The sequence below is a fragment of the Protopterus annectens genome, chromosome 12.part0 (assembly GCF_019279795.1).
Source record: "Protopterus annectens isolate FY-2018-M chromosome 12.part0, PAN1.0, whole genome shotgun sequence".
In the NCBI taxonomy this organism is placed as follows: domain Eukaryota; kingdom Metazoa; phylum Chordata; order Ceratodontiformes; family Protopteridae; genus Protopterus; species Protopterus annectens.
The window spans coordinates 12,981,059-13,006,150 of NC_056746.1; the positions used below are offsets into that span (position 1 = coordinate 12,981,059).

At 42.1% G+C, this 25,092-nt stretch overlaps 1 protein-coding gene across 1 annotated transcript in view; it reads right to left on the reverse strand.

Moving 5' to 3' along the window:
• Positions 1-8,985: 8,985 nt before the first annotated feature.
• Positions 8,986-25,092, reverse strand: part of UBN1 (ubinuclein 1) — a 772,140-nt gene continuing 756,033 nt past the window's right edge. The window contains exon 14 of the mRNA XM_044090531.1: positions 8,986-12,113. Within this exon, the coding sequence (XP_043946466.1) occupies positions 12,061-12,113 (53 nt within the window). The 3' untranslated portion in view covers positions 8,986-12,060. The remainder of the gene's footprint in view (positions 12,114-25,092) is intronic.

Sequence of the window (25,092 nt, forward strand, 5' to 3'; positions counted from 1 at the left end):
TTTTTTTTTGTTTGACCCTAGCTAGGGATGATACTGTAGGGAAGCTGCAATGGTTACTCATGTTGGATAATACCAAGTCCAAGATATTTTCACCTCTTGTGGCAGTGTCAACCAACTGGTCCAAGGCATTTGCACTGACAAAATCAAGGACTCTCTGGGCGTTTGTTCTGGCAAGAGTATTTCTTCCAATCTATGGCTTGGCAGTTAAAGTTGCCCAGAATCAGGGCAAAGGGTTGAATCTTAATAGATTTGAAGAGGTCCAGATAGGTGGGGTGAGCATCTTGAGTAAAATTTGGAGGCCTATAGCTAGCTATGATTTGAATAGGGGTCTTGTCGATTAACTGTAGCTGGAGTGTCTCCTGTGCGTCATACTGTTTGACCAGCCTGGAGGTATGTATGTCTTTACATATATTGCAACTCCACCTCCTTTTGCTTTGCTGCCCATGGTTTGGGGTTTGATTGCATGATAGATGAGTAACCTGGTATGGCTGGGGTGCTCTCCACAGCTTTAAACCAGGTTTCAGTGACTGCACAAATGTCAGCATCTTCCAGGGTTAAGAATGCTTGCAATGAGTGCAGTTTCATGTTCAGTTAAGAAGGCAACCTTGTCTTGGGGTAAGAAGGCCCTTTGTTGTACTGAATCTTATCAGTGTGCCCAGAAACAGAATTTTTGTCTGTGGCTGAAGTTGAGACTTATGGAAGTTAACAATGAGCTATAACTGGAGCTAGGCATTTAGTGAAGTCTGGGAACAGTGGATAAACTAAATGGTACAGCACAGAATTGGTAGTATAATTCAGCTGCCATAAATCGAAGATATTTTCTGTGCATCTTAGCTATAGGTAAATGAAGGTAGGCATCCTTTATGTCTATAGTAACCATACAGGCTTCCTGAAAAATGACTAGAAGTTGTTTTTGAAGGGCTAACCGCCTGAATTTTGTGACATGCATAAATTTTAATTTTGACAAGTCTAAGATTGGTCATCAGGTGTCTTCCTTTGAGGCCAGAAGCATCCTTCAGTAAAACCCTGTGCCCCACTTCTCCCGCAGGGGCTGGCTGAATGGAGCCTTGTTGCAGTTCTATAAGGAGGGTGAGGGAAGTCCCTATTGGTCGTTTGCTGACTTTGGTACCCCAAGGAAGGGTTCCCCCCGCAATGGATGAAATAGCCATTTGCTATGATTTTTAAAACTCACTGGCCCCCGGTGATATTTTCACTGTTGTAGGAAAGAGGAGAGTCTCCACGATTGGTGGGGGGGGGGGTCACAGTTTCCCCAAGACTTAGATTGTTCTTAAGATTGCCACCTTCAACTCTCTCTCTTGGTCTTGCACCTCGGGGAGGCCTCCCATTTTCTTGTTCAGGAAGCAATTGCAAAGATTTTGAGGGGTAATTCCTATGACATTTGGGTGTAGGAGACAAAATTCCTTAACAGTGACTTATTCCACAAGGGGACAAATGAAGAACTCCTTTTCCAGTGGGGCATCTACTGGCTCCACCTTTACTTTGCTTGAGAAAGGCTGAGTCTTCAGCCAGGCATGTCTACGAGTGACAGATCCCCTAGCAGCTGCCCTACATGATGCAGTCAATGCATCACAGCCACATTTCAGTGAATGTCTGGTTACCTGGTGTGCTGATCTAGTTGTCTCGTGTACGTCTCTCTAGGTTATTGTCTGCAATGTCCTCTGCTTCAGCAATGATTTCTTCTTGTAAGGACTCCCAAGTACTTAAGTGGAATTGGTAGTCAATGTGTAGGTCTTCTTACCAAATCTAAAAAAACTACTTTCTCTGTCTTTAGGCAAAGGGTGACTGGCTACACCCTTAGGGGCACCCTTGGAGAATTTAGACACTACTGAGAGATCTGCCTGTGGGCTCTTGTAATGGTGCTTATGGGTGGGAACCAGGATGCAGGGAGATGTCTTCAAAAACATCATCTAGAACTCTATGCACCAGAGGGAGAGAGACAGGTCTAGGAGATGATAGCCTTAGATAATGTCTATAATGGGTCTGGACCTGAAAGAACTCTGTTCTCCCAATTAAAAGCCTCCTCCATCTTGTGAAAGGTATCCTCAAAAGATAAATTCTTAGGGGTGGAGTCAGAAGACACGGTGCTAGAGTCTAAATTAGGGAAAAACTAAGGAAAAGTGGTGTTCGGACAACTCTTCATCATCCTCAGATTCTGAGGCATCTGAATCCTCAGAGTGAGGCATCCCTTCTATTCCCTGGAAAAGTTTCTGGGACAGACACCTGCTGCTGGCTGGGATCCCCTGAATTCATGAAAATCAGCTTAATAAGGTCCTGTGCCTCAACCCGGAATTGAGTAGCTGAAGACTGAAGAGTAGGTTGGGGCAGACCAACTGGTCTCCCTGGTTTGGGCATCTTAAGTTTAGGAACAAAGGCCTTGAGACAAGGGTGGGTGGCCGAGACCTCAGCCTAGTTCCCTGAAGTTTCTTTGGGCACAAGTACCAAAGTAGTAAAGCCTTTTCCCTGGGTTACCATCAGATGAGCAATGAAAGCCAACAGATGAAATGGCACTGGTCAAAGTAGTGTGGCCTCCCACCATGGTGGTATTCTGAAGGGTCATGAAAATCAATAAAACAAAATGTTCCCAAATTCCGCCATAAAGTTAATACTCCACTAAGTCATTTATTGTTAAACAGATGTGCACTTTTGTCCACTATTTACTGTGAACTTCATCTGATTAACTCACACCTAGTGTGTGTGTCTAACTTTGGGCCCCAACAAAAGTGCTGAGAAAGGGAGTATTGGCAAACGCAGACTTGAAGGGTTCCACGAAGTCACACAAACACATCCGGGCATGTCTCTAAGGTTATGCCTGAACAGATGACTTTTCTTGTCCCTTCGGTTGCAAGAGAAAAAGCCTCATGTACGGGTTGGAAATGGAACTCTGGGTGGCCAACTGAGAAATTAGTGTGTCCCGAACCTGGTCAGAAATGGCTCCTGAGGGGGGTATCTGAAAGTTCTTTAATCAGACCTCTCTGCAACCTTGTAAAATGTGCCAGGTAATTCAACGACTGCAAACTAAAGGCTGAAGCATAAATTCGCTTCCCTATCCTATCCATTGTTCTGGACTCCCTATTAGGAGGATGAATAATGGAACTTTCATCTGCCAGATCCTTTTTGGTGGCTGCTGCCATGACCATGGCATCTACTGGCAAGCCCTTGGTCCAGAAGTGTTTGTCTAGGGGAGCAATTAGAATTTTGTCTGGTCTCCAGGGTATTGGCTCAATACAGTCGGGGGCCTTAGACGCCTGTTGAGAGATCAGCTCAATGAGCTCAAGAGCAGGGGGGGGGGGTCACCCTGGAGGTATATGGTTGGATAACACTCCCTTTACAATCAATTTATTTTGCACTCCACTAGTGCCCGATGGCTAAAAGAATGACAAATGGAGCAGTATTCTTGTAAATGGTGAAGTCCTAAGCAAAATACACACAGCGAGTGCTAGACAGAATATGGAATTTTGTGAGAGCACTTTGCACATCTCTCAGACCCTGCAGGAGTTTTCTTCTCTTCCTTGTTTTTATCTGCCATGGCCAGAGCGGGAAGACAGAAGTCACCACACATGCACTCAGATTCACTCACACACACAGGGAGAAAGAGGGACATTCGTAATGACAGAAAACTTTTTTAAATATAGTGGGTAGAAAAGCAAGGAAATACCAACAGTGGTAAAAGGGAAGTTACCAAACGGTAGAGGGAAGGGTACTAACAATAGTACCCAAGTACGCAAAGTACGAAAAAAGGGGAGGAAACTAGTGAAAAAGGGTGCAATAGACATAGTAATAGGTTCTGAAAAAAGGGGCAAAAATATAAAGCAAAAAAGCTATAGAAAAATCACTTAGAAGAGCTCGAGTAAGGCAAAAAAAAAAAAAAAAACACGTCTGAAGCTGATAGTGGCAAATGATACCTGAGGTAATGAACCAGTTGCATTATGGGTAAGGGAGAAGCTCGAGAGGTTTTGTTGCACACGAGCTGTAGCAAGCAGCCAAGTCGGTTCTGAGGGATCAGAACCAAACCTATCTGTTGAGGATAACATGAAAATTGACAACTTCAGATGTCTTTGGATGGCCAGGTTCACTTACTACCATTTACAATAGTAACTGAAATCATTCTAATCTCCCCAAAGCAGAAGGTGTGCTAGTGCAAGTACTGGTTTGTTACTTAATGGCCATATGTAAATGAATTCCATGCTTTAAACACTGAATGCAAAAGCTTTTCTTGGTGATTACCTGGCTCAAAATATAAATTCTATAGCCATGAGAAAAATAGTGGGCCCAGACTATGCAAGCTCTCCTGGGTTAAGCGATGTCATTGAATGCTGGTGTGTAGAACACACACCACCATTAAAAGGAGCTTCAGGGAAAAATAGCTGAAAAGGTGAAAGAATGAACGGATAATCTCAACTACTGACTCACCAAGGAGGGTCTGAAGTGGTCAGACCTTCCAATTTTGTGGAATTGAAGGTGTAAATCTTGTCGACTGTTAAGTAGTTACCAAACTAACACACCTGCTCTGGACCTCTTAAAAGTGCAAGTTCGCCCTCCCCAAATATGTTTTGTTATGCAATAGGCAATTAAAAGAAAAAGGAACATATCTTTCTTAGTAAGGAGCCATAGTTATGGTAACAACTGGACAAACTTTTGGAAAAGTGTGCTTCACATAAGCTAGTCTACTGTCGGACTAAGATCATCTCAAAAATATTAGGAAGCAAGCAATTTGTTCTTCCCATACCTGACAGTTTCAGATCAGGATGGCTTTGTTCTTGATAAAGAGATTTTCACAATGTTAGAAAAATGCTTGAGGGAACCACAAAAACTATTCTTTGTGCCTATACAGAGAAGACCTATATAATATGGCTGACTAGGATTTCATATGGAACAGTGAAAAAAATTCAGGCTTGGGTCCAAGATATCATGGATCAGAAAGATATAGCCTTTCCAACAGCAAGACTAATATTAAATGGTACACTGTAATCATCTGGACACACAAACCGGTATAAACATGGTGAACTTTATCCCTCTTGCTATTTACCCTTTACAAGGTTCATAAGGTCTTACCAGGAAAATTCATCCAGTAGATCACTAGGAGCCTAGCCACAGGATTCTCATTATTGTTCCTTCCACTGATAAGGGCCACAAAGGACAGCCCTAGGGTAAATATACAGCCTTCCATCTACTTGATGTTTGTTTTGGAGAGAGTTATAAAACTGGTTTGCTTAATAGATCCTTTGGGAAAATATCTATCAGGCTAACAAACCCTATTTATAGTGCAGCAAAGAGTTACAGCCATTGAAAGTGTGTCAGTAGTATTAACAGTTTTACAGCCACGTAACAGATCAGACAGGATATAGCCCTATAAGCCAAGCAGAGGTCATCATGCAAGGAATATGTAAGACAGTGAGGGCTTCCAGTCACTCAGGTTAAGACATACCCCGATTTTTTCATGTTAGACGTTTAGGTCTTTCAAGTTGGGCTACATGCTAGAATATGTGCATGCCAAAGAAAACAATATTCTGTTAGTGGACTGATTGGAGAGTTTTGGAGGGTTGAAGAATGACTACTTCCTTTGATCTGGAGGGTACACCATTAGAGTTTAGTGAGTCTACATTAGATGACCGAACTTTCAAAAGTTCGACTGTCATATGGTCGACACCATATGATGAAATTTTTGAAAGTTCGAACGTTTTAACGGAGATGTCCGTAGAGCGCGGAATGGGAAGAATTCCCCTTTCTGCACTGTAGTGCGATCTCGGAGTTGGTATATTTAAAGAGCGGGGGTTGTGGGGGGTGAATAGGGGCTTGCTTCCCCTGCTTAAAACGTTCAGGTAGGTTATTTGTGTAGTTTTTTTTTATTAGATTTTCAAACTTTTAAAAGTTCGATCATATGGTGTCAACCATATGACAGTCAAACTTTTGAAAGTTCGATTATTTAATATACACCCAGAGTTTAGCTAGATCTGCTAGAAAGTTTTCTTAACTGACACTTGGTGGTCAAAGGAGACCATTTATGAACATGCCAAGAACTCTAATAATACCAAATGGGGGGAATGTTATCAACAGGATTGGTTCCAGGGGGTGTTTGTTCCTTCTCAAAGAGTACTATGCTACACTTTTTTGTGTTAAGTTTTAGGCCACTGTCTTTACATAGCAAGAAATAGTGTGGTTAAGACTGTACAGTAGCACATGGGTATCAGCTTGGGAATTAATGATGCAACTGAGATTGCAGTCCTCTGTGAACTTTATTGGCCAGAGTCCAGGGTTATCAATCTTGACATTAGAAAAGTATAATTTAAACGAGTGGAACCAGCATGAAACCTTGTGGTTCAGTACTTGCAATAAACTGTTTAGAGCCCATCAAGCCTTCCCATGTGTATATTTCCATGAGACAGTTTGGGATACAGCAGGTTACGCAGAGGATGACAATTCTGATGAGCTTATTTCATGATATCAGAGGGTAGGGTAGCATTAAATTCCTTTGCCAAATCAAGGTAGGTACACTGATTTAACATTACCAAATGCTTCACTGATCCTCTCAAAAGTGTACACCATTTTCAGTAAACACTAATTACTCTTGAGAAAGCCAAAGTGGCAGGGATCAAGAGACTGCAGGCTATACCATCCTTTTTGAACTCCACTGTAATTCATCCCATTACTCAGCAGATACTAGTGGGACGGACATGTCTGTAGTTCCTCAAGTTCAGTGGTAGGAGGGGCACACTTGTATAAGGGCACCATTGTGGCTGTTCAAGCTTTACACATACATCCAATCAAAAGGCAGAAGTTAAACAGGTTTGAGGAAATCTGTTAAACTGTGTTTAACACTGAGAGAAGACTTCTAGGTGTATAGTCAGGCCCAATGGAACTGGGAGTTTTCATCTTGGAGAAGGCATTTAGGACTTTTTGGGGGTAAGTTGGAGAGTGGCAGGGGCAAATCTGTAGAGGAGGGGTAAGCAGGGATGAGAGACTGGGGTGAAACTTGAGTTAAACTTACCTGCAAGTAAACAGGCAAAGTTCTCTGGGTGTCAGAACATCTCACTGCAGTTATAGAGTATTGTTACAGAGATTACCAATACAATTTATTTTATTGTACATTTGTTGACCGGGATTGTCCAACTGAGTTGGAATAGCTCTTTTTCAGTGGAGGTGCGGGGAGAAAAGCTCCAGAAACATTACAATAAGATTAAAGCATTTAAAGAAATTTACAGCATGTCAATAAATATAGCATAACAAAGTAATACAATTTTGACAAATCAAGCAAAAGAAAAGAAATTCTCATGTAATTACTGTTACTGTATATTATGAATGAAAGAGAGAGATGAGCGATGCGTATTTTTTAATAGAAGCATTAGGAGATTACTTTTCATGGTAAAAAAAAAAAAAAAAAAAACACGTACAAGAAAGGTAAAGAAGGCCTGGAAATGGCTAAGCGGTATGAAAGTAGAACAGGTCAGTTAAGAAACAGTATAGTAGCCAGATAGAGCACTATTTTAAGGGTAGTAGAGAGAATTAGGAGGAGTGAGTACAAAGACAGGACCAGTGACTTTTTAAATATTCCTTGGTAGCTGCTTTGAATTAAGTTGATTGAGAGACCTAATTTCTAATGGAAGCCTGTTCCAAGAAATGGTAGGTTGGTAACTATAGAGAGTGCAACCCATTTTGGTTTTGGGTTTATAGATCTGAAGTAGGTCTTGGTCTGAGCTGCGTAGAGATCTAGTGAGAGAATGAGAGATGAGAAGATAAGCTGGGGCAGTAGGAAAACTGGTATAGTATGGAGTGAATACTCAGGAGCTGAGAGAGGAGATGGTGTGGTAATTCTAGCCAGTTTAAGTATTTTAGTGAGAGGCAGTGATGGGATTTTTAAGTCTGGTGCGCTGCAAATCTAGGTACTTTCTTATATGCGGATTCTAATTTAGTAAGGAGATAGGAGTTGAGAGCTATACAATTAGGCTGGGTAGGAGGTAAGCATGACAGAGGGTTACTTTTACTTTGTTAGTGAGAAACCTTTTATTTCTATACAGGAGGCAGAGTTTTAGGCGAGTCTTCTGAATACAGTTATTAACATAAAAATCAAACTTAAGTTGATCATCTATGATGACATCTAAGAGTTTTGTCCTTGATTCTACTTTGATGGGAGTGTTATTGAGAGACTGAATACAGAAGGTATGTTTAAGGTGGTCGACATTTTTGGGTAAGAAAAGGAGTTTTCTCTGGGTTCAGAATAATCAGATTTTTTGAAAGCCAGGTTTCTATTGAGTTAAAGGATGCCTGGGTGGTAGAGATGAGTATAGAGGGGATGTCAGCAATGGTGATGACTGTAGAGTCATCAGCATATTGTACCGGGGATGACTGGGGGCAGGAAGTATAGAGTAGATTGGTAAAGATATTGAAAAGTAATGGACCAAGAACAGAGCATTGTGGGACACCCATTTTAACAGATAGAGATATAAGCATCTCCTCTGGCGACTGGGGCCCTAAGGGGAGGACAGCTTTTAAATTTCATATCAAAACTGTGAAGCACTCACGAGACTACAACAAACATAGGCTCTCTTCATTTACATTAAACTGCATGAGAAGCCCTGATTCCCCAATTAAGACTGTGACATCTGCAGCATGACTAAGTGGCAATAATGTACACAACACACTGAGTGTGTGCGCATAAAATGACTGAAAGCACACTTGGTGCTGCTTGCTGTTTTGCCACCCCATTCCTGGTCTCCATCATGTCAGGAACATGAGGTGTTAGAGGGAACATCTTCTCCATTTCTTTCTCATTACGCAGATGCCACATTGCAATCAAATGATATGCTCCAAGAGACTGTCCCAGCATATGAACCACGGATAAAGATCTACCAGATACGTTTGAAGGACCCCACACCCAAAACACAACTATAAACTCTATTATGGCTACATGAGCAAGACACCTTTGGTTCCCATGCTAGACATTAATGTTCCCCTACCTGAGAGCTCTGGTATGAATGTGACTGAAATCAATTTTATTGGATGTACAGTTTCACAAAACTTTGTGTCAAAAAGGACAATGACATGCGTCACCTTTCCCACTTTCCTCAAAGTTAACAGACTTGCATAAAGTGTCAAATTCTGTGTCAAGACAGACAATGGAATGTATTCTCTTTCCCACTTCCTCTGGAGTTACTGCACTTCTAACAAAGCCAACAAGTCTGTCAGATGCAAGAGTTACCTCTGTTATCAATTACTATCTTGATTCAGAGTTTACATAAAAGATTACAAGGCTTGTCTACCTTTCTGTTAATTTCAGTTATAATGGTTAAAATGGTTTTATACAAAATGTGGAAGTCCAAACAAAAAGCTGCAAAAATACAGTGCAGGTGAAGCAGAACTTCCATGTTAGCAGCTGTGGAGATAAGTTGCAAACGCAGAAGGCTATATATACAGTTTTCTGTTCTAAGAGAGGGAAGGAATCTACACAGCAGAGTTTCAGATTCAAGAAAGTTAACCACAAAATGTTTTACTTTCAGATTAGAGAAAGTTAACCACAAAATTTGATACCACTCAGAAGAACCTAAAACAAATTAACCAGGAAGAGCTGAAATGGTCATCTCTGCAGACCAATACCACACAGAAAAACATAAAGCAGATAACATGGAAGATGGAAATAAAGCAAATTCCCATAACCACAAACACTCAGTACAAACAGCAGAAAAAAATGAGTGGACTGACTGATCTTTTTCACAGCTATTCGTTTCAATTTTTAACACTGATACCACACCACCTGCTTTTCACAGCACTTTATTCTTTTATTTCTGTAAGCACAGCTCTCAAACTGAATTTTAAATTTTATCAGAAATAAATATGTCATCTGCTACAATTAGGACAATGGTGCAGTTTTTCTGACATGTCCTTTTACAAAAAAATTAATACTTTGAATAATCTCTACATGTAAACATTAAAAATCAGTAAAAAACTAAATTCAAAATCAAATCAGATGAAAACATTTCCTCAGGTGGCCATCTCAATTACTACAGGTGGACTGAAGCAAGGATACCTCACACCTGCATCCTAGTCTCAAGTAAGATCCTTTCAAAAGCAGCATTTCCCCGTTTTGCAGCATGAATTAACTTTGTTCTCTCTAAAAGAACTTTTGTTAAAGGATAAGGAATAATACTAGGGACTGAGGGAAAAGGAAAAAAAAAACTGACCAAGTCTACATGTGAATAAAAAAAGGCAGCTTTGCAGTAGATGCAGAGGTCATAGCACAGAAATGCTAAATACCTATAACACAGACCTTGCTCTTCAAAGACCGTAATTTGCATTAACTGAAAACTGCTGATAAACTGAGGTGTATGGCGAGGCTACTTGCGAGCCACACCCACTCTGCCTCTTTTCACACAGGGCAACACTGGGATTCCACCAGCCCAAGGCCAGACAGACAATCCTAATGTTTCTAAAATGAGTACTACGGTAACTGTCAATTTACCACTGCATCCGGTATCCTCTCGCTAAAGGATCTGGTACTAAGTGTGCTGTTATCATGCAAATGCAACAAGAAAATGTACATGTTCCAAGAGAGTAGGAACTGCTAATATGAAATACACATGCGTCCAACTAGCTTACAAAACTGCTGTATTTTCAGCATAACCATGCTGCCACCCTACCCCTTTCAAGACTGAAGACATTACACAAAATATTCCAAAAAGAAGCATAGCACTCTGCCTCTACCTTAGAGAAACAATCATACAGTGGGGGCATTGTGCCTAGTGTGAGGGACAGTGCAAATATTCAGGTTTGTATGTAAACAATCAAAATGGTTTCTCACCAGTAAGTTTCTTTCCAGCTCACCAGCTTGTGAAAAACTGGAGTTTTATTTTCTGAACCTTTGGGGCTAGAGTTAGAAAAACACTCAGTCCTTAGAAGGCAGTTAGGCTTTAAATGTCTTTAATGGACTGAATGCAGCTTCTCTGTTTCATAAAAGACAGCACTTCCAAAATAGGAAGCACACTGTTTGGCATTGTAACTTAAAAAGCAGCTCATAATTTCATTCAAGAAAAGTTACAATGAAGAGGGGGAGAAAATGTATTAAAACTGCTGCAATGTATATAGACCTGCAAAATATGTACAAGTAGAATGTATTTACAAAATTAAGCATGGATTGACTACATTCAAAGTAAAACTTCAATATAACAGGGTTTTTGGGGAGGAGAGGTTAAGGAGGTATGTAATATTTTTAGTATCACTATACAACTCATTTACTTAATTTCTTATCACACCAGGAAAGGCACTGAGTTTACATTTTCTTAAGAATTCTGCACAGAGAAAGCAGGTGTGATGTTCCAGTCCCTAAACACAGTAAATATTCGACATCGCCCTTATATAAATTTCTTGTACTCTGGAAAACAAACGCCTAAATATCAGAATCATGCTTCCACCCTGTAACATCCAATACATTCACCAAGTATCTGTATAAAAAATGCAACATTTGTTAAAAAATTGTACATGGGATCCAAACAGAATAAGAGGAAGTTTTCTGGAACGTTCAGGAACAACCTACAGTTCTAATTCATATACATGATTAATGGGCAGACTAAGAATTTCAGTAAGAAAACAGCTCTAATACAATAGAAATTAACTTTGCTTGCAAATCAGTGCCTCACCAAGCAACTCCAAAACCAGAATGAAATGCTGATCATATTCTAATGCAATTAAACTTTTGTTTTTTAAAAGATGTTGAAAGACTCAAAGTCAGCTGTAGGCAGCATCCAGTGGTCCTAGCCCCTTCTCATATGTAAACACTTTTAGGTGGCATTTGTTTGCAGTTTTAAAGAAAATATGCCTCCTTGAATGCTTTCAGTTCTCCAAACCATTACCACTCAGGCTAGTGCACAGCTACATAAAGATACAGTCCTCCTTTTGGAAGGTCTGATTAGAATATCCAGCTGAAGTGATGTACAGGCTACACGACTTCCCGTATGGGAGAAGACATCATCATGAAGGTCCTTTCATTTTCTTATGAGTCACTTCTACGTTTCTGCAGTGCAGTAACTAGGATACGGCTGAAGGTCTCTCTCTTCACTGCAATTTTCTCTGGATATTAGCCCCTTTCCCATGAAACTGGCTGCCATCTGAAAAAAAAAGTAAGTGAAAGTCACATTTCATAGGTATGAAATTTCACTGCTCTCATAGGCAGCAAATCATTTACTGCTGCCAAGACAAAGCACTATCATCATTGCCATTTTCTGTGATGCAAAGTAAACATTTCACATTAAATGTGTTCACAGAATTACAATGGCCCAGGCTTAATAAAATCCCATGGCACTCTCTTATCCCACCTAAAATTTGATAGTTATCTCAACTTAACTATTAAAAAAAGTACATGCCAAACTGGGGTCGCTCTACCGTATCAAACCATTTCTAACCAACACCACAAGATCAGCCATTGCTCGCTCCCAACTTCTATCCACCCTACTTCTAATGCATCTCCCATTCGGACTAATCTCAACAAAACTGAACTAAGCAAAATGGAAGCCTGCTAGAACAGAATTGCCCGCTTTGCTGCAAATTCCTCATATAGAACTCATCACTGTACTGCTTTGAGACAGCTCTCCACTGGCTTGAACTGCCCAACCTCCTAACCTACAATCAGCTCTGCCTCTGTCATTCTATCTATTACCTCCCCAATAAGTGTCCTGCCCTCAAAAACCTAGTACAACATCACTCAGCCAAAAAGCCTCTTAGATCATCAAGCAAACTACTACCAGAAGTCACCAACAGCTACAATAGATTTGGAGATGCACTATATAGTAGTTCAGTGGCTAAAAAATGGAACTCTGCCCCTACAAGCATTCAAAACACATCATCCAAAGCCTCCTTTAAAGACCTCATCAGGCACCATCTCAAGGAAAGTTGGCAGTGCCATGATTGCTCCACAGGCTAGTGAAAGCGGAGAACACATACATACAACACCTAGAGCACTTGATAATAGTTTTCAATCTTACTCACAAACGCTGGCTAATCTACAGTGTATGTACTGTACCTGTGTACTATGTATGTACTTCTACCTATGTTCCAAATTTCAGCTGTACACCACAAATCTATTAATTACCTTTATTTTTTAAATTAATATTTTTTGTTTGTTCTCTTCACTGTAACTGTTTATGTGCCGCATACCATTGCAAAAACATGTCTCCTGTAATTTGTGTGTATACTGATCATGTCTAAATAACTAAATGTGTCTGAAATTTTTCTTTGTGGAACTTTCTCCCCGGGCCTCTGCTGAAAAAGGGCCTTTTCGGCTCAGACACCCCCGGTTAACAAATGTAAAATAAATAAAATAAAATCCCCAAATCAGCTGTCTTTATAGTGCTGTTTCTGGTGTATTTGCAGTATTAAGTCATTATCTTATCAAAAGAAATAATTAAGAAACCATGAATCATAACTGTGTTATCAAATAGTAAACCCATCAATGCCAACATAGCAAATTATAAAGCTAATGTCCTTATAAACCTTGCAATGCCTTTCTAATAAGCTGCCAAGACCATTTTAACAGTAAATTATAATATTTTAAACTAATAAAATCCACCTGTGCAGCATTTTTAACCACCATCAAGGTAAATGTAAAGACAATGTTCTCAATCATTGTAGGTGATGGCAAATGCTGCATAATCCAGAGTGGAAAATGGCAAAACTGGGAAATGCAAGTCTGATTAACACAGCAAGGAAATTAAATGTTGTCAAAGGAAGCAACGTTAACAGAACTAAAGTGTAATGTCTATTTAAATATGAAACCAACATGTGTATTTAAAAAAAAGGGGGGGGAGTAGGCATTAATCAGTGAGACTGAAGCAGCTTGAACTAAGTGCCAATGAATTAAAAGTGTGTCAATGACCATAAATGTAGCTACCTAAATATCCACACACAGGCTGTGGAGAAGTATGCAAAATTAATCACAACTTGTGACTCATCAGGGCTATCTCAAAATAACAGAGATCATTAACCAGAAGATTATTTGCAGAGAATAACAGTATCTCATCTTAACAATTAAAGTTGTGTTAGAAACTTACTACAAATACAGATGTTAAGAGTACACTCACTGTCACAGTCATTGTTAGAATACCCATCCACAGGTAGCAAACAAACTGGCCAGACTTCCACAGATTTATTTTCCCACAAGGCTTTGGCTGACAACTTCTTGACTGCTAAGTAAGGGTGTTGGTGGCATAAAAGGGACAACAAATGTCATCTTCAGAGCTTTCTTATTCTGGAAACGTGAGTAAAGACGGTCATTAGAGACCAAGTGGACTGAGTGGTGGAATCCCCTGTGCTACAGACTCAACCCACAGGATCCAAAGCTCTATCAATGGGAAGCACGGCAAAGTTAGAGAGGGATGGGAGATGACAAGAGATGAGAAGGAAAGAAAAAGATCAACCTGAATGCCAACTCCAAGCAGAGGTCAAAGTAGAAGAAAGAGAAAGTGAGAGAGAACATGGGTTGCAACAGTATACTCTTATCTACATTTTTTGTAAGTTCCTAACAACTACACTACATTCATTATAACATTCACTGTTGCAGACATCACTATTGGAAAGATTCACAAAGCAAGATTACAGGTGCTGAAATCAAGAAAAAAACTCATGACAGCAAGCCTTTCAGGACGGCGATGGCAGAGGCAAACCTGCCTTAGTTCTACATGCGACCACCAGATTGTAATGTCTTAAGAATATATGTAACTGAGAACCAGGTGGGCGTTCCTAAGATGCACTGGGCACTGACCCACCCCAACCAACAAGAATTCTGTGGTGGAGGCAGTGGCTGCAATACAATGAGTTTGGCATGTCTAGAAATTGCTCTGTCATAAAAGTAAACAAATGCAATGGGCAATCCATTTTGAAAGTTTCTGCTTGACTGTTTTCCTCCTACCCTTAAGCCAGGGACACAATGAGCTGACCTGTTTTTCTACATTATTTTGTTCTGTGTAGGTACAATTTCAGCAGTTACAACAAGGGGATGTAAAGTGTTAAAATTACTGAAATCCAAGGAATGTAGGGTATTCTCCACTTTTTTGAGAGTGGGGAAAACACAGATAGTTAACAGCTGGATTAAGAGGCAATTTCAAAGATACACTTACCTGATGAAAAAACTAAAGGATTCCCTGCAAATCAAAGTTTGTAGTTCTTAAATACCTGTAGCAGAAATGATGGCCAATAGCAGCGTCTTCAAGAACAGAAACTTTAAAGGGGGCTGAATCACTTGGTTCAAAGGGGCTAGGGTCAGTTTTTTCTTGTTTTTCTTGGTCAGAGATGAGTTCACATAGTGGAACTACCACCTTCTTCAAAAAATCAGAAATGCAAAACACCTGTTAAGAAATGTTTAATTAGAAGTTTAGAGTACAAGGTGGGATTCATGTCTAAGGCAGGCTGAGACAGCAAAATTGTGGATCTTTAAAATGTAGCACTGGAAAGGCTGGTCTTGAAAAAGTCTGATAGGTAATCCAGGACCACTGCCACTTGTGCAGCATTTGGGTCCTGGCCTCTGAATAAGCACCAGACTGAGGATCTTTTCTACTTGTCTAAGTAATATGTTATTGTGTTTGCTTTACGTCCCTCATAGTATTTGGCATATCCTCTAAATAAAAGTGCCTAATTGGGAATAGGGTGGAGTCATGTAAGCTGTCAGTCTTAGGGTGTTCTAGGTTAGCATGCAAAAGTGGCCGTTTGTTTTGAATGGGGTCCACAAACTGAACTTTCCTTCTGTCTCCTGCTAGGCTGTGCAAGAGGAAAAAAAAAGCTGTTTAGGCTTAAAGGGTGCTATCACTATAGTTTTTATGTCCCCCTCGATTTTTAGTAATACCCAGGGTATAGCAATAAAAGCATACAGCAACAGACCTGTCCATTTGTGGGAGAATGCATCTTTCAAGCAGACTCTTGGAGTTGCAAGTTTGTAGCAGAATTTCTCAGAATTCTGTTCAGTTGTGGAGTCAAAAAGGTCTATATGTGGCACATCTTACATCCTGGTCAGATTCAGGAAAACATCTCTGTTTAGCATCTGTTCATGTGGGTCAGTATGTGACATGCTCAGCCTGTCTGTCACTCTGCTTTCATCAGAAGGCATGCAGGTTCATAGGTTAGGTTCATAGGTAGGTACTGGGCTATCTGCCCGAAGGCATATATTAGCCCATCCACATTGTGCGGTATTCACCGCCCCTTTGGTTAGTTCCCTAAGCCCTTGATCTAGCAGCTAGTACCCTTGGCCCCCTATCTAGTAGAGCTGTTGGTATGATCCCTGGTGTGAACTTTTTGTTACCCATCCACTTGTCAAGGTTCCTCTTGAAGAGTGATAGTGAGGGTCTCTGTCTTATAGGTTCATACTAGGCTATCTGCCCTGGGGCAATTATAAGCCTAGCCCGATTCTGTATGGCTTACGCCACCCCTTGATTTGAGTATACTGTGCCCTTTTTAAGGTTTAGTTTACTGTGCACCTATGTCTAATAGTGACACGGGGGTAATCCCTGGGACAAACCTACGATCCCCCATCCACTTATCGAGATTCTTCTTGAAGAGATTCAGTGAGGTGCTCTGCCTCACGAACTGGAATTCTATTCCAGAGAGAAGGGAGCCTCTGGGTTATGAACCTGTCCCTCCAGCAAGTTCTATTTATTTCTGTGCTGAGGTTCAAGTCCCTCGAGCGTGTGGCTCTAAGGGATTTAGATTTACTGAGGTGGAGCATGTCCATTAATTCTGGATTTGACATAGCTTTGTATGTCAGGCATAGATCGCCTCGAAGTAGGCAGTATGCAACTTGAGTAGAGCTGGAGTTTTTTTAACCGAGCAGCATATGGCATCTGTTTGAGACCCTTGATCCTCTTGGTGAGATACTTTTGGGGTCTTTCTAATTGCTGCAGGTGTCAGGTAAGGTACATCCCAAAAGGGGCATTGTATTCTATGATGGGCCTGATGAGGGATGAATAAAGGGGCACGATTACCTCTCTTGATCTAGATGTGAAACCCTTTGTGATGAGGTGGGCTATGTAGAAGGTCTTTCTAACCACTTTGGCAATGTGGTTTTCAAAGGAGAGATTGCTATCAACTTGGGTCCCCAGGTCCCTAATAACTTTCTCTGTACTTAATGGGTTTCCGCCTATGTGGTAATTTGTGGGCACATTGTTTTTGCCAAAGGGTATGACTATACATTTTTTGGCATTTAGCTTTAAAACCATGGCGCTAGCACCAGTTATCTGTCTCTGTGAGACCTTTTTGAAGGATGTTTGTGTCAGCTGGAGAGTTGATTATGGCGCCCAGTTTGCAGTCATCTGCGAACTTGGTGAGCCATAGCCCTCCCACGTTTGCCTGTACCTCAGAAAAGTATATACCGAAGAAGAGTGGTCCCAGGACAGAACCCTGTGGGATGCCACTTGTGACCAGTTTCGAGTCTGACATGGCTCCAGCAACTCTCGCTCTCTGGGTTCTGTCTTTGAGCCAGTTTGTGACCCATCTTGTGACATAGGGGTTTATATTTAAGCTTGATAGCTTATCTATGATGCCCAAGTGGGGTATTGTGTCAAATGCCTTTGCAAGGTCCAGATAGGCTGTGTGGACCACCTTCCCTTCATCTATGGCTTTGGTGACTGTTTCGAAGAAGTCAACCAGGTTCAAAAGGCAGGATCTGCCCTTGACAAAGCCAAACTGGGTAGGATCTAGTGTCTGTAGGTCCCCAATGTCTTTGTTTATGAGCTCCATGATGATCCTCTCCATAGCCTTACAGACTAAGCTAATCAGGCTTATGGGACGATAGTTTCCAGGGTCCGTAGAGGCTCCACCTTTGTGGAGTGGGACCACTGTTGCTGTACGCCATTCTGTGGGCACATATCCTGTAGTGAGGCTGAGATTGTATAGCTGTTTTATTTGAGGGATTAGTTCCTCTTGTAGTTCATGTAGGACGCAACCTGGGACGCCATCTGGTCCCATGGAAGCAGTGTTTTTTGCTTTGGAGAGGGCAGCCTTCACCTGAGCATCTGAGATGTTTGGGAGGCAGCCCTCTGCCGGGATAGATACTTGCTCTTTTGGGGGGAGGGGGGAGTTTGCACTGAACCTGTCTGCCAGGATATTGGCGATGTCTGTGGGTTCAGTGTATTTTTGTCGCTTAGAATCAACTCAGAACAAGTCTGGGAGTTGCATCCCAGGTTTCTAACATAACTGAAAAAAGCCTTATGATTGTCTTTGGTGTCCTGTGCAATTTTTCTGGCCTTGGAGGATTTTATGAGGGATCGTAATTTTTTGCTAGTACTGATCAGAGATGCCTTCCCTATTAGGGATTTTGCTCTATCATGTAGTAGCTTCCTCCTTCTGTTGTACAGTTTATTTATGGCAGGGGTCCACCAGACTGGACGCCTGCCTTTGGATGATTGGGTCTTGGTTTTGTTTGGGATAGCATGATCCATGCATTCCTGGAGATGTCCGTAGAATGCATTTATATAGGATTCTGCAGTTTGGGCTGTAGTTTCCACTGGCCCTGGGGCCTTGAAGGATTCCACTTAGGTTTTGAGAAGTGAGAAGTTCGCTTTTGAGAAGTTGTTCACCGTGGTTTTCTAGGCTGGGGGTGGGGTCGGGATGTGGACATCCAGTGAAATTAATTTATGGTCTGATCTTACCAATGAGGGATATACTTCTGGTGTGGAGCATAGAGTCCCCATGTTGGTAATGATCAGGTTTAGTATGTTGTCCCCTCTTGTGGGAGTGGTGACTAGTTGTTCCATAGCATTTGAGTTTATAATTTCCAGGAATCTTTGGGCTAAGGTGCTGGGGCTTGAGTAGTGCTTCCAGTCAATGTTTGGGTACTTGAAGTCACCCAATATAATGGTGTTCGGAGAGATCTTCATGTTCTCCAATGTTTTCAGGAAAGCCGAATGGGATTCCTGACTGAGAGGGTGGTCTGTAGGATGCAATAAACTTAAAAGCAGTCGTGCCCACTGTTAGTTGCACATGGATGGTCTCCGATACTTCGTGCAATGCCACTAACCTGGAGGTGTGGATATCCTTGATAAATATGGAAACTCCCCCTCCTTTTGTGGTTCAGTCCGGGTTTTGGGGCCGAAAAGCATGATATGAGGTATAGCCTGGTAGTGCTGGGGTGCTCTCTGGAGCCTTGAACCAGGTTTCTGTCACTGCACAGATATCGATGTTCTCCATACTGAGGAGAGCTTCGAGTGCGTGCATCTTGAGGTTAAGACTTCTGGCGTTTAGCAGCATTACCCTTAGTTTCTTGTTCCTTGTGCTGTCTATGAGGGTGGGCTTGACTTTTGAGCCTTGCCTAAAAAAGGCACTATGGGGGTGGCAAGAGCCTTTGCCAATATCCGAAAGCCCAGTGGTGACAGGTGCAAGCCGTCCCTAGCGAAGCAACGTGGCTTGTCGAGCATGTCATCCCAGGCTGATAGACACTGGATCCCCTTTGAATGACACCAAAATTTTAGCCAATTGTTAAAATCGATCATTTTGTCTTTGTATTGTGGCATCATTCTAGGTGAGGGTAAGATGCTGCTCAAGGTCAGGGTCATACCAGCCTGGGCTACATGATCAGAGAGCTCCTCTATGTCTCTTTTCATGTAGTCCCGGGAGGTACGTCTCAGGTCATTCACACCAGCATGTACAATGACTGAGTTTGTATTTGCTTTGGAGTGACCTGAGTGCTTGCGTTATGTGTCGGAATCTAGCACCCGACAGGCATATATTATGTAGATCGGGACCTTGTTCCATAGCAAGGGAAGTCTTTGAGAAGGGAATCTATCCCTCCAGCATGTTCTATTCATTGTTGTGCTGAGGTTTATATCCCTAGAACGTGTAGCTCGAGTAGATTTGGTTTTGCTAAGATGGAGCATGTTCAACAGGTCTGGGTTGGACATGGCACTGTAGGTTAGTCAGAGATCGCCTCTGAGAAGGCGGTATGCAACAGAGAAAAACCTTAGTTTTTTCAATCGTGCTGCATAGGGCAACTGTTTGAGGCCAGTAATCCTCTTAGTGAGGTACCTCTGTGGTCTCTCCAGCTGCTGGAGATGCCTAGCCAGGTACATTCCAATTGGTGCATTGTACTCAATTAATGGGTCTGATGAGGGAAGAGTAGAGGGGCACCACTACATCCTTAGATCTTGATGCGAACCCTTTCGTGATCAGATGGGTCACATAGAAGGATTTTCTAACCACCTTGGCAACATGGTTATCAAAGGAAAGCTGACTATCTACTTGGGTCCCTAGATCCCTTATTACTTCAGATTTCAGGGGGTTACCTCCTATGCGGTAGTTCGCGGGTACTCTGTTTTTTCCAAAGGGGATTACTACGCATTTTTTAGCATTTAGCTTGTGACCATGGCTTTGACACCATGCATCAGTCTCATTAAGGCCCTTCTGGAGGATATCCATGTCGGCCGGAGACTCTATTATAGTACCTAGTTTGCAGTCGTCCGCAAACTTGGTCAGCCACAGCCCTTCAGTGCTAGCCTGTACTTCTGAGAAGTATATGCCAAACAGGAGGGGCCTCAGGACAGAGCCCTGAGGCACACCGCTCGTTAATGGTCTGGATTCAGACATAGATCCCGCTACTCTTACTTTGTGGGATCTGTCTGAGAGCCAGTTTGCGATCCATCTTGTGACGTAAGGCTTTATGCCCAGGTTGGTGAGTTTAACTATAATAACCGAATGGGGAATGGTGTCAAATGCTTTAGCAAGGTCAAGGGTAAGCCATGTGTACCTCCTTTCCCTTATCTATAGCTTGAGTAACTGTCTCAAAGAAGTCCACCAGGTTCAGGAGGCATAATCTGCCCTTGACGAAGCCGAACTGTGTGGGGTCAAGTGTTTGGAGGTTCCCAATCTCTCCATTTATGAGTTCCATAATGATTCGCTCCATTGCCTTACAGATCAGACTGGTCAGGCTTATTGGTCGGTAGTTCCCAGGGTCGGTTGTGGGCCCACCCTTGTGCAGCGGAACCACTATTGCTGTGTGCCATTCTATGGGCACATATCCTGTCGAGAGGCTGAGACTGAACATGGGTATTCAGATGCAGGGTTAATTCATTTTGGAGCTTGTGTATGACACAGCCCGGGACATCATCTGGTCCCACGGAGGCAGTGTTTTTAGCTTTAGATAGAGCCTTATTAACCAACGTATCAGTAATAATTGGAGTTACACAATCCCCTGGAATAATAATAGGCCCTATAGCTGGTGAGGGGGGGAGGGGGGGATTTGCACTGAACCTATCAGCCAAGATGTTGGCAATGTCAGTGGGATCAGTGTATTTTGTTCCATTTCGTACTAGCTCAGAACAGACCTGAGCGTTGCCATTTAGATTTTTGACATAACCATAGAATGCCTTATGGTTATCCTTGGCAACTTTCTTTTCGAAATTTGCTTTAGTTGACTTGATGAGGGCCCTCAATTTCTTACTAATGCTGATCAGGGATGATTTTTCTACTTGAGAGTTGGCCTTTTTTGTATAAGTCTCCTCCTTTTATTGTATAGTTTGCTTATGGCCAGGGTCCACCAGACTGGTTTCTTCTTGCTTGAGGAAGGAGTCTTGGTTATATGTGGGATAGCACGGTCCATGCCATGTCCATGCCTGTCAACATACCTAGAACCTGTTCATTGTATGTTTTGTGTTGCACTTAATTTAAAATATTTTTTTCTTAAAATTGCATTTTAACTGCCTCTGACCTAGCACACGTGTTGGGGTCATTTATTGCACTGTTCTGACTAGTTTGCTACTTGTGTGTCTCTGCTATCAAACAAAAAAACAAAAAAATCTTGCTATTTTCCCACTTTCTATAATTAAAAAAAAGTTCAGTTACAGAGTTGCTGTTCTGAACTGTAAGTTTCTTGGAGGCCAGTGCTTACTTGGGCTAAAGGGAAGTCTCTGTATTCACAAGTGGCAGTGGTTAACACTGATCAGCCTGCCTGTCCCTGTAGGAGTGGTTACTGCCTAGAAACTGTAGTTTTATTGGCTATTTTGGGTCAATTCCAAACTCCTTGATCTCTCTCTCTCTCTCTTAAAACCCCGCAATTGCGTGGTTTTGGCATCTTTCCAGGCTTGATAGTTGTTGCTGAAGCACCTACCAAGAGGAGAAAACGCTGAGAGAAGAAAGGAGCCACTTTTGAGATTTTAAATATTTTCTTCCGATTTATTTCTTAGAAAAACTGCATTGCCGCCTACTTTTCACCGTTTTCTTGCTTGCAAAAGTTGACATCTGTGTTCGAAACAGTATTTAGAACATACCTAGAGCCTGTTTATTGCATTTTTTGTGTTGCACTTAATTTAAAATATTTTTTTCTTAAAATTGCATTTTACCTGCCTCTGACCTAGCACACACGTGTTGGGGTCGTTTATTGCACTGTTCTGACTAGTTTGCTACTTGTGTGTCTCTGCTATCCTTAAACAAAAGCAAAAAAACAAAAAAATCTTGCTATTTTCCCACTTTCGATAATTTAAAAAAAAAAGTTCAGTTACAGAGTTGCTGTTCTGAACTGTTTGCAAGTTTCTTGGAGGCCAGTGCTTACTTGGGCTAAAGGGAAGTCTCTGTGTTCACCAGTGGCAGTGGTTAATACTGAGCCGCCTGCCTGTCCTTGTAGGAGTGGTTACTGCCTAGAAACTGTAGTTTTATTGGCCATTTTGGGTCAGTTCCACACTCCTTGATCTCTCTCTTAAAACTCTGCAACTCTCTTTTTGTGCAGTCTTGCGCACAGAACAACGGTCAGCGCCGGTTAGCTGGGGTATACTATTCCTGGCTCCACAAAGTCTGTGCTGCAAATTTACCCTTAGAACTAGGCAAGCCTCAACTCAAGTGCTTCAGATCAACTGCTCTTATTGCAGCACTTGCATAACCCAAATCAGCACTTGTCCAAATCTCCTAGACTGCACTATTATTTTCCAAATCTCCTAGACAGCACTATTATAATACAGCATAAGACCCCTGACTGTCCGCAAGACAAGTGAAATTCACTTTTCCAAGCATGTCCAGAGGTCAGCTTCAGCTGTACTTTCCAGTTCATCTGGTGGAAATGGGCATCCTGAGGCAATGTCACAACTGCCTGATGTATACAGACAACCCTCTCCTCTTACCTCTAGACACAAACACTTGTGAGAGATGCAAATACACAGCCAGACTGGAGGCTAAGCACTCTCAACCCATGACTGTAACAGACAGTCGAGAGGAGAAGAGAGACACTAGCATCACACCACCAGTCACACATGGATCTACAAAACAAGCACCGACAAAACATACACACAAATACACAAAAACCTATTCGGAGTCATTAGGTACCAATCTGAAAAAGAAACAGTGCCCTCCAAAGCAGACAAGAAAGCAACCTGCACCTCCAAACACAAGCCAGAAAACACATAATTCACCTCAGCAGTGTGCCTCATGACAGTCCCTAAGGCAAAACACCATACCTAACACGGTAGTAATAGGAGACTCTATAGTAAAACACACAGATGTTCCACTCACCAGGCTGAACAAGGAGAAGGTTACTGTCAGCTGCCTGTCGGGTGCTAGGATCCGCCACATAACACAGGCACTTAGGTCACTCCAGAACAAGTACAAGTATGACACTGTAATTGTACATGTTGGTGTGAATGATCTAAGACGTACCTCCCTGGACTACATGAAGAGAGACATTGAGGAGCTCTCTGATCATGTAGCCCAAGCTGGTATGACCCTGACCTTGAGTAGCATACTACCTTCACCTAGAATGATACCACAATACAAAGACAAAATGATCAATTTCAACAACTGGCTAAGCTTCTGGTGTCACTCTAAGGGGATCCAGTGTCTGTCTGCCTGGGATGACATGACAGACAAGCCTCGCTGTTTCGCCAGAGATGGTTTGCACCTGTCACCCCTAGGCTTTTGAATACTGGCCAAGGCTCTTGCCGTCCCCATAGTGCCTTTTTTAGGCAAGGCTCAAAGGACAAACCAACCACCGTAACCAGCACAGGTAACCAAAAACTAAGGGTAGTGCTACTCAACGCCAGAAGTCTCAACCTCAAAATGCATGCACTCGAGGCACTCCTCAGTATGGAGAAAATTGATGTTTGTGCAGTGACGGAAACCTGGTTCAAGGCTCCAGAGAGCACCCCAGCACTACCAGGTTACAATTCATATCATACCTTCCAGCCTAAGTTACTGGATCGCAGTACAAAGGGCGGAGGTGCATCCATATTCATCAAGGATACCCACATCTCCAGGTTAGTGGCGCAGCATGATGCCTCAGAGATCATCCATGCGCAACTATCAGCAGGCAAAACCACATTTCAAGTCGTAGCCTGTTATAGATCACCCACCATGCCCCAAGATGCTCACTCAGCATTCCTTGAGGCATTGGAAAATATAAAGGTCCTACCCAACACCATAATTTTGGGTGATTTCAACTACCCTGGGATAGACTGGGTGAGCTACCAAAGTTCCAACTCCTATGCCCAGCGGTTCACAGAATTTATAAATTCAAATGCCCTTGAACAACTGGTATGTTCTCCCACTAGAGGGGACAACATATTGGATTTAGTCATAACAAATATGGGCGCCCATTGTACCACACCCGTTATCACTCCGTCTCTGGTCAAATCAGACCACAAACTGATAACCCTGGACGTCCTCACCCCTCCACCTCCCCCAGTCAAAGAAACCATCATAAAAAACCTTTCCAAAGCAAACTTCAAACTACTTGCGTCAGAAGTGGAAAGCTTCACTATTCCCTTGCAGAAGGATAATGATATCCAGGATGCAGAATCCTACACCAAGGCACTTTATATACATCTTCAATCTATTGTTGAGAGTCACAGCCTGTTTGTACTAGTAGGTTCCTGCTTGTTGATGTACATCACTGTAGCATTTTCAAAACTTCTTTATTAAACAGGAAGTTATGTACTTACCATAACGTTCGATGTATGTAGTCCATCTCGCCTCACATTCTTACTCGTGGGTTCGGAGCCGAATATCGGCTCCAACTCGGCCAACTTTTCTAGCTCGCAATCTCTCATTGGCTGGGCTAAGCAGGTATCCCATGGTGCACTGCTCCATGTCCCCAAATCTAGTTTGCTGCAAAAGTCATTCATACCTCATGCA